This window comes from Tachysurus fulvidraco, chromosome 5 (assembly GCF_022655615.1).
Source record: "Tachysurus fulvidraco isolate hzauxx_2018 chromosome 5, HZAU_PFXX_2.0, whole genome shotgun sequence".
Lineage (NCBI taxonomy): Eukaryota > Metazoa > Chordata > Actinopteri > Siluriformes > Bagridae > Tachysurus > Tachysurus fulvidraco.
In genome coordinates, this window is record NC_062522.1 from 24518558 (window position 1) to 24534557 (window position 16000).

At 37.3% G+C, this 16000-nt stretch overlaps 1 protein-coding gene across 1 annotated transcript; it reads left to right on the forward strand.

Moving 5' to 3' along the window:
• Window positions 1-366: 366 nt before the first annotated feature.
• gdf5 (growth differentiation factor 5) lies at window positions 367-4650 on the forward strand. The gene is made up of 2 exons (XM_027147255.2): window positions 367-1153; window positions 2969-4650. The coding sequence occupies exons 1-2, from the start codon at window positions 724-726 to the stop codon at window positions 3829-3831; spliced, it is 1293 nt and encodes a 430-aa protein (XP_027003056.1). The 5' UTR covers window positions 367-723; the 3' UTR covers window positions 3832-4650.
• The last annotated feature ends 11350 nt before the right edge of the window (window positions 4651-16000 follow it).

A 16000-nucleotide genomic window follows, 5' to 3' on the forward strand; every position in this document is an offset into this window, starting at 1 on the left:
AGATCTCTCTCTCTCTCTCTCTCTCTCTCTCTCTCTCTCTCTCTCTCTCTCTCTCTCTCTCTCTCTCACACACACACACACACACACACACACACACACACACACACACACACACACACACACTATTTTTCCTGGAAAAGCTAGAATTGGATGAATAGAAAAGGGGAACTTTAAACTTTAAGACAAAAAGGGTTCCAGAGAGAAAGGAAAGAGGAGAGGGGAGTAAAAGAAAGAATGGGTGGGAAAATAAAAGGAGAGAGGAAAGACGAAAGAAACGGGAGAAAGTGACAGAGAGAGAAGGAAGAGGAGAAGAGAGAGAGAGAGAGAGAGAGAGAGAGAGAGAGAGAGAGAGAGAGAGAGAGAGAGAGAGAGAGAGATGGCGAGCAGGAGGAGAGGCGGTGAATGAGACAGAAAAAGAGAATTAATTACAACATTCTTCCCAGTTGGAAGGGACTGTATGAAGCTCTCGCACGGTAAGTGCTCTGAACTCCGCACGACGTTTTTGATCGGACACTCGGAACTGCGTGATGGAGCGCAACTACACGTGCAAGCAATTCGCCATACTGTGGTTCTGCAGGGCGATAATCAAAACCTTCTACTTTTAGCCTGCCTCAAATCAAGCCATATGAGCATGTATCTTCACTTCCCAGGTTCCTTTCATGGTCGCGGAACGCTCATCTTCGCGCGTTTCTACTGCGTCGGAACCCGCACGAAGCACCGAGAATGAACGTGCTTGCTCTGTTCTTCGGCTGCTGTGCGCTTTTGTGCATGCATTTGGTATCGCAAGCCCTTGGTGTGGAAACCAAACCGAGGTTATCGTCCTCGGCAGCGAACAACGCCGCCAAGATATCGCGCATACGCGCTTCGGCGCCGCGGACTCACACGCACAGCACAGCGCACGCGACATCAGGACTCACCGCGCGCACCGGAGTAAGAACCGTTCACTCGGCGCAACAGAGAGCGCCGGTAAAACGCACTGTGAAGGTGAAAGACAAAGCGGAGGAGAAAGAGACACCAAGACAATCAGCTGTCACACCGCATGATTACATGTTGTCTCTTTACTGGTCTCTGTCTACTGGGCAGATGAACCGGAGCGCAATGCACGAGGCGGGCATGGCTAACACCATCACCAGCTTCGTGGACAAAGGCCAAGGTACTGGATACTAATAGTATTACTACTATAAAGCAGTTTAAAATAAATGGCAAGTGTAGATTTATATTTAGATCCCTAATGAGCAAGCCAGGTGGCACTGGCATATGACAACGAAACCACATAAGAACCAGCAGAGGAACCAGACTCAAAAAGGAACATATGCACATGTATGTCCAGTGGTACTGTTATAAGCACAGGACAGCAGAAGTTCTTAGAAGGTACAAATTTGTAGTCTCCAGCTGAGAATATCCACTAAATCTTAGGTATGAGCTATTTTTGAGACGTGCAAATCAAAGCGCATGCATGTGGGACCATCCACAGCAAAAAGAAAAGAAAAAGTCAGAAGTGTAAAAATGACAAAGAATAAGCAGAACAACAGAATAATCCAGGCAGTGGTTTACAAGGTAAAGGCTACAGCGGTTTAAAAGGGTATACTGTACATTGCAATCAGAGTAAAAGTGTAAACTGTCAGTTCTACTATAGCTATGAAGAAGAATGAATGGAGAGATCAAGAGCTAACACAGGATTTATAGCACCCTGGGACATCCCCTGCCATCCCAGGACCCCCATATATTTGAAAGTATTTTTCATTCTAAAATTGTTTGATGAAGCATTTTGTCAGGAAAGAAAAATATTCATATTCCAAAACAGGCAAATCAGAAATATTCATAGGGATCATGTCCACAAATGCAGTGCAGTGACCCAGATGCAGATAAATTAAGTGTTCAAAAATTAACACTATGTGTATTTCAAAGAAATTGCAACCATACATATAACTATTTGAAGAACTTTCTGATGGAAGATAGATGGGAGCATAAACACATTTTTTGAAAATAATTTTATAAAAATGGCCAAAACAATGTTTATGCTCCCATATTAACTAAGGGCAGGTAATTCTCCTCAACCTATTTTTCTATTTTGTTCACATTAAACTAAAACAATAGCAATAGTAATAATCAATAGTAATAATTAATTAGTTAATTAATTAAGTAATAGTTAATTAATTAAACCTATAGTTAATCTGTAATATTGTGTAAATCCAATAAAATGTTCATAAATATACAATATAAAAATCTGCAATATAAATCTAAACACTGGAAGCACAGCATCATTGATTAATTAATCATTTTGATTAAATGCACTCTTTCACTGATTAATTTTACAATTGACTGCATATTTAAGTGATGTGGTAGCTCAGTGGTTAAGGTGTTGGACTACTGATCGGAAGGTCATGGGTTCGTACCCCGGGACCAAGCTGCCACTGCTGTGCCCCTGAGCAAGGCCCTTAACCCTCAATTGCTCAGTTGTGTCACTCTGGATAAGGGTGTCTGCTAAATGCCATAAATGTAAATTTAAACATATAGAGATTTAAATTGATTAAATTGCTATAACATTGCTTTTACCTGTATATTGCTATTACCTGTTTATTTGAAAAACATGACTGGTGCCTATCAAATGCAGGTTTCAGAACACATTTGATAGGTTTACATTTGGCCAGTCAATTTCAAATCTGGCCAAGTGAACGTTACTTAATTAAAGTACTGTAAAGTTACAGTATTTAAGCCAAATGAATGAATTCTTTTGATTATGCAGCTGAAATGAACATCTTTCTCTTTTGTAAACTAGACCTGTTTCAATCCAACTCTCTTAAAAGACAAGCAACTGCTAAAGCTTTGTTGTTGTTTTTTTTTTTTGCTGAAGCTAATGATTTGACTAATATACTGCAATCAAGTCTTTGGTTTTTATTTTATATTTTTAATGTATTAAATTAAAACATTGGACTGTTAATCTCATTTTTTTCTTTCTCTCTTGTAGATGAGCATGTGCCCCTGTTAAGGCGCCAGAGGTATTACTTTAACATCAGCTCCCTGGAGAAGGAGGGACTGCTTGGAGCTGAATTACGCATTCTCAGAAAACCCTTCATTGATCCTCGTAGAATCCATGCAACTGAAAGCAGAACCTCTCTTCGACTTTACACATGTGCCACAAGCAAACAGAGGGCTATGCTGCTCCAGTCACAACCCATAGAGGATCGAAGCATCCCAAAATGGGAGGTGTTTGACATTTGGAAACTATTCAAGAGTTTCAGAAACACTGTTCAGCTTTGTTTTGAGTTGGAGGCAATGGATCGAGGCCGCCCATTGGACCTCAGGTCACTTGGCCTGGATCGTTCAGGCCGGCAAAACAAGGAAAAGGCATTCTTTGTGGTGTTCAGCCAAACAAAGAAGCATGGTCTCTTTTACAATGAGATCAAGGCACGCTCAGGTCATGACAACAAAACTGTCTATGAGTACCTGTTTACACAGCGCAGGATGCGCCGGGCACCACTGCCACGTGTAAAGAAGCCAAGCAGAAGTCCAAAGACACGATGCAACCGCAAGCAGTTGCATGTTAACTTTAAGGAGATGGGCTGGGATGACTGGATCATTGCACCACTGGAGTATGAGGCCTTCCACTGTGATGGAATCTGTGATTTTCCCATCCGTTCACATCTAGAGCCCACCAATCATGCCATCATCCAGACACTCATGAACTCCATGGATTCTCACTTGACACCCCCCACATGCTGTGTACCTACAAGACTTAGTCCTATCAGTATCCTCTACATTGACTCAGCTAATAATGTTGTGTACAAGCAATATGAGGACATGGTGGTAGAGAGTTGTGGCTGTAGATAGCCAAAAGTACTAGAAGTGAGGGGAATACTAAGGAAAAAGTATTCTTATATTTTAAAACTAGACATATTGTTCTTGCATTATGTGGCTTACTGTGTGGAATCAGTGTCTTCTCTTAATGCAAATCTTCTACCACTAGACTTAATGAGTTTAACTATATGAATAAGGTCATTGGAATAGTTTGGACTAGATATATACATAAAGTGCATTCTCGTATTTGTTAATCTATTAAGGTACACAATGAATGGTTCAAATCACATGTGGAGTCTATAAAGGTGTTTTCAATATGCTTTATATATCTGCATTAATTGATTACATAAATCTAAATTAATATTCAGATATTTTAGTGCTTACACAACTAATCTAAACTTGCAGTCAGTTAATCTAATAAAAAAAAAATCCCAGTTTCTGAATTCAAGTTTATGTTAAATACTCAGTAAATTAGGGCATCTTTATATTTAGCAACGAAAATTGGAAGCTTAAGTTTAAATGTTACACTGGGAAGGTTTAACCATATCCTGGGAAAGTTAGTCATATTTACGCAGGTGTTTATCTTTAAACATCCATGCATCCATCCATCCATCCATCCATCCATCCGAATTTTGATTTCTGTTAAGAAAACAATAGATTTTTTTATAGAGCTTTTGTTCCATATTCTGTAGCCCACAAAGACCATGCACTGTGAACTGGGCATGCCATAAGTATTAATGTTTTTTAATCTTTCTGGAATGCATCAAACCCAATATACCTTCTATACCCACTAAACCAAATAGAGTCTGATAAAATATTATAGATGGCAATTGTTTTCAACTGTAAATAACATTTTCCTGGAATTAGAATATTATTAATTAATATTATTAATTAATATTAATATTAATTTAGAATATACATTGTTCTGTTGTATTCAGATTTATGTAGGTGCTGGACTTTCTTTTCCAGACAGATAATTCAGATTATTAAAACTATCTCCATGCAGTTCAAGGCTCAGGAGATGCTAAAGTTTTTTCAGGATTGGAGGGTTTCAATTGGGTCTATACCAGTGCCTTAAAAGACAAGAACGTTCCTGACAGACCAGAACAGTGTCAGTTGCAATATGTTCTAGAGCAGAATAAACAGAATACAAAATACAGTTTAATCTAATTTAAAAATATATATTTGAGAAGTGTGTAATGCACCAATTAAGCATTTAATAGTAATGTACGTATCTATACCAAGAATATATTATGGCTAATTGTCACAAGCAGGATGTGGAAAGCATCCTAGATGAATATTGTGCAATATCTGCAAATTGCTTGTTGTGCCAAATTATTGTCAGATAGTAGTGCTGGACTTAAGGTTTCTCCTTGGTAAAAACCAGGGTTATGGTTAGGGTTAAACACTTCAATATCAGGAAATGAAAGCTGAAATATTGTCTTAATGTATATTCATCTTTTGGTCTCAAACCCAAATTTCAAGAGCTTCAGTTATTGTTAAATATCAAACATTAGAATGTTGAAAATATGGGATCTGAGTAACTTTATTTATGGCATGGTTCTCGGTACCAGAAAGCCTTGTTTGAGCATAGCCAGGAATTGCTGATCCTTACAGTCTGTGAGGATCAACAACAAAAAATTAGTGAGCATCAAGACTGTGTGAGAGAATGCCTTCAACATTAGAGATCAGGGGAAATTGACCAGACAGGTTTGAGATAACACTAAGACTGTAGTAACTCAAATAATAACTCTTAACAAATGTGGTGAGCAAACAAACACCCAAGAACACACAACACCTGAAACCTTGAGATGCATGGGCTATTGTATAACAATATAACAGTATAAGCTCACATCAGCTTCCAATTCTCACAGAGAAGAACAAGAATATGAGGCTTATTTTTTTCCATTTTTGTCTAGTTTGGATGAGTCTCATGCATGTTTTCTTGGCTGAGAGGAGTGGAATCCAGTGTGGTCTTCTGTTGTTGTGGCCTTGTAGCTGTAGTTTTTTATAGTATGCTTTTGATAGTTTTTTCATAAGATGCTTTTATTTCATTAGAATCAGAGATGCACTATTTATTCCTCTGTCATCAGTATGCTATAATAGCTTGACCTAAACTTCCTTACTACAAAACAAATTCATATTTTTTTCCATAGATTGATTGATTGATTGATTGATTGATTGCACCTCCTTAACCATTTGCCATCACCTTCACATTATCTACACTGTGAAACACAGGATACATTCATACACTCTTACACAGGGACAGTTATCACCCAATGGGAAGGATCTTCTAAGGTCTGGCCAGTTTCTGCCTGTTTATGAAACAAACTAATATCTAAGAGATTAGAATTAATCTAAGAGAGCAGAACTGGGTTTGATAACACCATTTAATTTGAAGATATTAATATTTATGTGTACAAAAACTAAACATTTGTGGGTTTTTTGGAAATCTTATATAAAATTCCCCTTAAAAACAGAGATACTTAAGAAAAGCTTCAACTTTTTAATGCCCTGAGTTTTTTTGTTTTTGTTTTTTTTAAACATCAGTTAGACATTTCACTCAGGTGTCTGATAATGAAAACAATAATTTGTGTTAATCTGAAAAAAGAAAAAAAAAGAAAGAAAAAGAAACAGCTCAACAGAAGCATTTTCATTAGTGGTCTTTTACCTTTGGACCCCACTGTATACAAGCAGCCTATTCCAACTTTCTTTTTTTTTACCCTTACATTTTATTGGCTGCTATATTACATTGAAGGTGGGAAATTATGTTGTGATTTTATATATATATATATATATATGCTGTGAGTCAAAATGGGATTTTTTGAGTGTCATTACTTTATAACACCTGTATGGGTTTTTTTTTATTATTTCGTTTAATGTTTCTTTTCTTTTAAAGGTTGGAGAACCATCATTTTAGTATGATGTCAAACGTCACCCTATTTTATTTATTTTATGACTTCTACGTTATATTAGTATAAAAACATTATATATTTCTAATCATTAAATGAAATGTTAGAGCAAAGAAAACAACATGAAAGTCTCCAGAGGAGCTACTGCAGATTCTCCAATATGGTTGTTAAACGTTCCCAGAGAATATCCCAATAAAACTCTACAACTTTACCTGAGACTACAAAAAAATAGGGTTGTCACACAAAAAAACTTTGTGACAGTATATGTCAAAATTATTTTAATACATGCAACAGTAATTATTTTAGGGAATCTTCAAAATTTCTGACTGGAAAAATATATTTGTCTGAGTTAATTTGTTCAAAATAGATTTATCTAATTGCATAAACAACAACTTAAACAAGCATGTGGAACATGATGCAATATATAAAAAGGGAAATGCATTATTTAATCATCCTGCCATTATCATGCCATCATTTTCATCCTCATCTTCATCATGATCCCCATTCACACTCTCACCTTTTTCCTGTAGATTTGATCCCATCACTGTACCTCTAATTTACACATCATTGTCCTCTTTCTAACTTTCTACATGTATGTAAAACCACTAAAAGGTGACATGCATAACGCTGATTATTTTGTTGCATTGCACCTTGTGGGATATATTAGGCTACATGTGAACAGTTAGTACACTCAAAGTTATATGTTGGAAGCAGGAAAAATTAGTGACTTTGATTGCTCAATGACTGGGTTATCTTAATCTTGTGGGGTTTTCGCAGTGGTTAGTAACTATAAAAAAGTGGTGAACCAACAACTTTGTAATGGATGCTCAAATCTCACTGATGGAAATAAGGAGCAAAGACTAGTACATCTGGTCCAGTATCACAGAATAGCTATTATAGCACAAATTGCTGAAAAAGTTAAAGTTGTGCGGGGGGCACGGTGGCTTAGTGGGTAGCACGTTCGCCTCACACCTCCAGGGTTGGGGTTCGATTCCTGCCTCCGCCTTGTGTGTGTGGAGTTTGCATGTTCTCCCCGTGCCTCCGGGGTTTCCTCCGGGTACCCCGGTTTCCTCCCCCAGTCCAAAGACATGCATGGTAGGTTGATTGGCATCTCTGGAAAATTGTCCGTAGTGTGTGAATGTGTGAGTGAATGAGAGTGTGTGTGTGCCCTGCGATGGGTTGGCACTCCGTCCAGGGTGTATCCTGCCTTGATGCCCGATGACGCACAGGCTCCCCGTGACCCGAGTAGTTCGGATAAAGTGGTAGAAAATGAGTGAGAGAGTGAGTGAGTTAAAGTTGTGATCAAAAGTTGACATAACACACAATTAAAAAAACACCACTAAGAGGTGATATGAATAACACTGATTTATTTAGTTGCAATGCACCTTTAAATGTGTGAGATATATTAGCTCGCATGTGAACAGAACATGGGGCTGTGTAGCATCTATACACCTTGTCGTATATGAGGCTGTGTAGTCAGAGTGCCCATGCTGACCCATACAATGGGCATGTGAGCATCTGAAAAGGTGCCATGGAAAAAGATGGTCTGGTCTGATGAGTCATGTTTTCTTTTACAAAATGTCAAGCATCAAGAATCATTATTTGTCATTAACCTCATTGGGTACACCTGGCAATCAATTCAGTTTTAATCCCTAAATTGCAAACCAGTGGCAATGGTGGCCCCCTGAGGCAAAATGAGAAAGAAAGGTAACATATACTCTTCTGGGTGAGATTAAATTGCCATTGTAAATAATTTCTTTTTTTTTTCTTTTCTTTTTTTAATTAAACAAGTGCAATTGTGTAACCAGGAGCTTTGGTTCAACTTCTAATTATGAGCATTATCAGAAATATGATTATGAGAACATCCAAAAAATTGTTGGCAAAAAGGTGAGTGAACAAACATCTTTTCAGACTAGAATTATACACTGAGACACTGAGGCAGTTCCATATCTGTGTGGCTCTTAAGAGAAAGATACCAATCACGCTTTATAGTTTAGTAATAGTATTTTATAATCAGTGCAAAATTTGCGAGCATATGCATTGTAGATAAGAATGTGTACATATCATCTGTTTGTAGACTGAATGCTAGTTGCTGCCTTCTTCACATAAACTGAGCTTGTTCATGCACATACTGTACTGGCACATCTTGACAGTAAGACATTACATTAATCCAACCTGTAGAGGTGACAAAAGCATGAACTTGTTTTTCTGCATCATTTAGTGACATTATATTGCTTATCTTAGCAATATGTCTGAGATGAAAGGTTAAATACTGGAGTCAATAATCACACCAAGGTCTTTTACGGCTGCACATCTTGAAACAGAAAGGCCATTCAGAGATACAATGTAATCAAAAAGCTTTTTTGTAGGAGGAAGTTCCACTAAGCATCGTAATGTCTGTTTCACATTTTTCAGCTTTAGTAAGTTGGTGCTTCTCATCTAGTTTTGCTGAAACATATAATGGTGTGTCATCAGTGGAAGCAAAAATATAAATTTAACCCATAAATCAGCAAATAAAAGGAAAATAAACCACAGTGGGCCTGAAACAGAACCTAATGGAACACCAAATTTTACTTTGCTATGCAGAGAGAAGTCAGCATTTACATATACAAACTAATAACAATAAGTCAAATAAGACCTCAGCCAGAAGAGGGCTGTTTCCTTATCTCCAAAATTTTTTAGTCTATGAAGTAGACTGGTATAATTAATGGTGTCTAAAGCTGCACTAAGTTCTAGCAACACCAGCAAGAAAACACAAAGCTGATCAGATGTCATTAGAAGGTCTTTTACCACTTTAACTAACACAGTCTCTGAGCTATGATAAAAGTACACACACACACACACACACACACACACACACACACACACACACACACACACACACACACACACACACACACACACACACACACACACACACACACACACACACACACACACACACACACACACACACACACACACACACAAGAAACATGAGTGTTTTCACTCCCTATCAGCCATCAACCCATACCCAACCAATAAACAACATATGTTACCCAACACCTTTTAACTGTTTTGTGATGTCATTGTCCCCTAGCACTTTTTAACCTATCAACTTAGTTATTTAATGACATATTAGTTACTGAGAGTGCTAGCCAAGGCCAATAAATCCTTACAGTTGCATTCATAATTCTTTATAACACATTTTCCCTGTGCTCTCATTTTTCTCTGCAGGGTAACACAAACCACTGCAGGCACCTACAGTCAATTCTCAAGGCACTCAGTTAATAAAGAAAAACTAGAAAAAAATCTTTACTATCCATAATTTGTTATTGAATAGTTGGCAATGGAGAATGTGTGAAAGAAAGTGCAATTAGAAATACATTTTAAACATAATAAGCTGCTTATGTTGGGTTATTAGATGCATCAGATTTGATTCACACAATAAATCTATCAGAAAAGTTGAATAATGTAGAAAATTAACATTATGTATTCACAAATTATGTTTTATTACCAAAATCTTGACTGAAAATATTTCAGAAATGATGCAGGGTGTTAGGAGAACTGCAAGCGTCTTGGAAAGGTATGATATCAAGAGATGTTTTCTTAAGATAGTATGTCAAAGTAGGAATTGAACTCACAGGAGCCCTTTGGATATGGGGATGATATTCATTGGCCCAGTGGCCCAGTATCTGTTTTGGCCCAGGAGACCTTTCTTTTTGACAGATGAACAATTTATCAGAGAATTGTATAGCAACTATGCATTCTAAATATTATGAAAGTTTTTTACTGCCAAAATTAAAAACATTATGAAATTTCAGATTACTAACTTATTAACATTTGATTAGCTACTTAGAAAACAACATCAAGATTAGGATTTTTTAAAATTTCAATTCTACAGGCTCAACTATTTTTAATGATTTACTCAAAAATAAATGATCACATGGGTACTTGATCCCTTACCTACACATTTAATTAACAACACATAAATAACACACATAAACAAATATTAAAAGGAACAAAGCACTTGTTAAACCTTGTTAGACCTTGATGCCTGTCATATTTCTAATTAGAGGCCAATATCAAATGCTCTTTGTCTCCATGATCCTAAAAAGATGACAGGATTTAGGCTTCATCACAATACTGACCGCACTGGTAAAAAGTGCAAAATTACCTTCTTGCATGTAATCACAGTTGTGTCCCCTTGCTCAAACAGCTTTTGATACCATAGGTATATTTTCATCAAATAATCTCTGCTTATCCACACTATACTAGCTCTCAGTAATATTTCACATTAGTAATAAAATGTTAGCAATGACTTGTAAAGCACTCCGTACGTGACTGAATATTATGTTTGATCAACAAACGTATACTATATAGCCAAAAGTCACAACAGGGAAACTATTCTCATGGAGTGACAAAACTATCACTGTTTTTGTTTGAAAAAGAGCTCATCTAAACTTTTAAGTATGAGGAAAGAAATTATTTCAAATTAATGAGAGCATCCCTGCCTTTTGTATAAATTGACAAGCAGTTTATTTTTTGCTTGGATGCATCCAAAGCTCCAGCAGCTTGCTATGCTTTTCTGTACTACCTTTGTTGTGTGTAGTTCCTACAACTTCCTAGTAATAGCAACAATTTTAAAAAATAATTTACAGTAATATACTTTATTACATATTTGTATTCTTCTATGAGCAATCATGAGTGTATCTTGCAAATGAAACTGTATTGTCATACAGTAGATTTTGCATGCTCTCTACATTTATATTATTTTTATTATGATTTAGTAATGTGAATATAGGTTAGAACTTAAGGGTTGGGCTTCTATATATGTAAGGTTCTTCTCCTTATTATATGCTTTGATTCTGGTACATGTTGTTCTCTGTACCCACATGTAAATCTCTGGCTATACTGTTGCTGCAAATGAGATTATAGTAAGATGCTCTGTATAAGTTTCCAGGCTCCAACATTTTATGAAAGACCCACTTGATAGCTCTATTCAGCTGTACCATTACATTGCATTTGGGTTGTGTTAGTGTTACGTTTGAGAGCCACTTTAAAGAGTCAAATGGGACACTCAATTAAAACCAGGCAGTGGCAATAAAAATCACAGCTAAACAAGAAGTCACTGAATGGTGCAGGCCTCCTAATGCTTGTAGAGTAAAAAGATATTGTGTTTATGTGGTTCTGCTGTGGGCAGCTGAACCTGAGGTCTGTTGTCTCATAATTGACTAAATACAACATAAAACAAAAGCTGAGATTTAGCCAATTGAAAGTTATCTATTGGTACACAGAAAATAAATATTATTATAGATTGTATTGTAAGACCCATTTTATGCAGGCTATGATCTATTCACTTCAAGCTAAATTTGTGCAGTCCATTCCAAAATATTAGAATGATCAATTCTTTTGGTTTTGCTATACACTGATGCATTTGTTGCATTTGCATGAAAATTAACATGAAGACCAGCGTAAGAGCAGTGAATAAAGACCCCAAAACAACAATCGGTCACATCACCAACAACATCCATAAGGCAGGAGTGAATGTATCACAATCCAGCATTCGAAGAATACTTTAAGTGCCAAAAATATAGAGGCCATACCACAAACTACGCATCAGCATTAAGTATTGCAAAGCCATTTTGGAATTCTGAAAGAAATACAGTGATGAGCCATAAAAGTTCTGTAACGAACATTAACCTCTACTACAATGCAGTGGAGGAGAAGATTTGCTTATGATCCAAAACATACAGGTTCATAAATCAGGCACAGTGGAGGAAATGTCATGGCTTGGACTTGCATGGCTGCTTTTGGAAGAAGCACACTAATCTTTACTGATTATCTAAATAATGACAGTAGCAGCAGAATGGATTCAGAAGTTTCCAAAACATTCTGCCTGCTAAATTACAAAGAATTGCATCCAATCTACCTTTTTTGTAGCAAGACAATGTCTCGAAACAGACTGTGAATATAACAAAGGACTACATCAGGGCAAAATAGGTGTTAGGCTCTCCAATTATCAGAACTTAAGTCAATCATCAGACCTTAACCCAGTTGTAAGTTAGAACTTAATATGTAAGTGAATTATTGAATAATGAAAGATCTGCCACTCATAAAAGTCTAAATCTGAAGACTGCAAATGCACATCCATTTGTGGTTGAGAAGAGGGTTTTATGTCAAATATAAAAAGCCTATCTAGTGTCAGAACTCAGGTCTGGCTCGCAAAACAAGCATTGCAACAAGACTAGGGTCTGCTTATATATTAAAATTTGGAGCAAAATGGTGAAAGTGATATTTCTTGCTATAAGAATTGATATGTCAAATTTCAGTTTTTGATGGTCTGACAATGGTTGTGACAATGTCACCCATTTAAGGTGTTGTAGTGTTGTCATTGTACTGTAATTGTAGGTGCCACAGTCTCGTTTTGTGTGGATGTTTTGTGTAATGTCTTCTGTTCAAGTTTTTGTCCTGGTTTTCTCTGGTTTTGGTTACCTGTCTTCACTTCACTTTATATATGCTCTTGCATAAGCACCTTTCCTGACCATAGATGCAATAGATTTTCTCACTGTGCAGGAAGACCTCCTGAAGAATGTGGGAAGGAAGGAAAGTTGGGTCAGGGACTCTTAAGAATGGTTTAATGCCATTTGCCCTTCAAGAATTTTTTCCCTTTCTTAGCAAAAATGATCTACCACCCACCCTGCCTCTTCTCTGCTATTGAAGTTGCTCTGTCTCCTTGCTCCACTCAGGATGCTGATCTGCTTTCCTGCTCTGTTGAGGATGTCACTCTGCCTCCTTGCTTTGTTGAGGATGTTGCTTTACACCCTGCTCTAATAAAGATGTCACTCTGCCTCCTTGCTTTGTTGAGGATGTTGCTTTACACCCTGCTCTAATAAAGATGTCACTTTGCCTCCCTTCTCTGCTGAAGGTGATTCCCTGCCCTTCATAGGACACTGTTACAGATTTTGACCATGCCATGAGCATCACTCCACCTTCATACTCTGGTGAGGATATCATTCTGCCGGTCCGCTATACTGAGGACATTACTTTGCCTCCTTGATTTGTTGACAGTATTCCCCTGGGTCACATGAACCATATCACCATGTCCCACTGATCACTTATAACTGTTTCAAGTTACTCCTATTAGCACCCCTATTTAAGTTCTAGCTTCTGTGTTTCTTTGTCAATTTTCAAGAGTTTCCTGTATCATTCTATGTGCCATATAGCCTCTGTTCAGGATTTTATCTTATTTTCACTGTTTTTGGTAACCTGTCTGTGCTTGCATTATTTTCCTCTACAGTCCCTGACATTCAACAGTTAAAAAATAACCTTTTTCTTAAAAGAATAACATGTCTCTCTTTTCCTCTGCTATAATACTTTGGTTTAGGGTTAAATCCTAGGGTTAAATAGGGCTGTAGTATCGGTGGGAATTTGCTGAAACCTGACAATCCTCCCTATGGGCTTAAGAAAGCTGTTCTTTGATAGGACTGATTTTGAAGTGTTTTTAATACAATTGTGAAAATTGTAAATGGCAAATAACATAGCCAACGAAAGGCATAGATTAATACAGGAAGTACTACAAGCAAATGTGGATTTGTTTTTGTTGATTGCAATTAAATGTTTTCTGTTGGTGAAACTACAGATGGTTGAAAGTCATGCAATAAGTTTCACCTCCAGAACATTAGAGGGTGACCTCTCTAAATTCCAAGACAGATCCTTGGATTCCCCACACACATCCTGTTTTCAGTAATAATAATAATAATAATAATAATAATAATAATAATAATAATAATAATAATAATAATAATAATAATAATAATAACCATGGGGCACGGTGGCTTAGTGGTTAGCACGTTTGCCTTACACCTCCAGGGTTGGGGGTTCGATTCCCGCCTCCGCCTTGTGTGTGTGGAGTTTGCATGTTCTCCTCGGGGGTTTCCTCTGGGTACTCCTGGTTACTCCCCGGTACAAAGACATGCATGGTAGGTTGATTGGCATCTCTGGAAAATTGTCCGTAGTGTGTGATTGCGTGAGTGAATGAGAGTGTGTGTGTGGGCCCTGCGATGGGTTGGCACTCCGTCCAGGGTGTATCCTGCCTTGATTCCCGATGACGCCTGAGAGGCCACAGGCTCCCCGTGACCCGAGGTAGTTTGGATAAGCTGTAGAAAATGAATGAATGAATGAATAAATAATATTCATGGACATTTAGTCCAACATGAAAACTTTAAGCTTGCTAGTCACTTTTGTAAGTGTGGCATGATCACTTTCTGGATTGGACTGACAGTTTGTGCATGATCCTGCCGTTGAGGTTTATTAAATTTTGTACCTTATTCACTTTTTTTGGTATTGATATACGGACTTTGTTTTGCTTTGTTGTTGTTTTTAAATTGTACAGGGATCCTCACTTTGTCTCTGCCAGCCCTTAACCTACAGTACATACAGTATGTCGTGTGATACAAAATAAAAAATCAGCACTTACAATCATGGCCAAAAGTGTTGGCACCTCTGAATTTTTTCCAGAAATGAAGTATTTCTTACAGAAAAGTATTGCAATTATACATGTTTTGCTATACACATGTTTTTTCCTTCGTGTGTATTAGAACAACACAAAAAAAGAGGAAAAAGCATTTTCACAAAAATGGGCAAAAAACTCCATAAATGGGCCAGAAAAAATTATTGGCACCCTTAAATTAATATTTGGTTGCACACCCTTTGGAAAAAAAAACTTCAATGAATCACTTCCTATAACCATCATTAAGCTTCTTACACCTCTCACCTGGAAATTTGAACCAGTCTTCCTTTACAAACTGCTCCAGGTCTCTCATATTGGAAGGGTGCCTTTACAGCAATTTCTTCACAGGTGTTTAATGGGATTTAGATCTGGACTGATCTTCAGAACTCTCCAGCACTTTTTTGCCATCCATTTATGCGTGCTTTTTGAAGTAGGTTTGTGGTCATTGTCCTGCTAGAAGACCCATGATCTCGGATGAAAACCCAGCTTTTTGACACTGGGCCCTACATTGCGACCCAAAAAAACTAAAAAAAAAAACCAGAACCTCCACCATATATACTGTAGGTACTGTGTTCTTTTCTTTGTAGGCCTCACTCCGTTTTTGGGAAAACAGTAGAATGATGTGCTTTATCAAAAAGCTCTATCTTGGTCTCATCTCTCCATAAGACATTTTCACAGAAGGATTTTGGCTTACTCACGTACATATTGGCAAACTCTGAAGTCTTGCTTTTTTATGTCTCTGTGTCAGCAGTGGGGTCCTCTTGGGTCTGCCATAGCATTCCACTTCATTCAAATGTCA

What these genes read in the sequence shown, in the direction of transcription:
- gdf5 (XM_027147255.2), top strand. Translation starts at nt 724, where the DNA reads ATGAACGTGCTTGCTCTGTTCTTCGGCTGCTGTGCGCTTTTGTGCATG. An exon ending in CTTCGTGGACAAAGGCCAAG is followed by an intron (nt 1,154 to 2,968) that starts GTACTGGATACT and finishes TCTCTCTTGTAG; the next exon opens with ATGAGCATGTGCCCCTGTTA.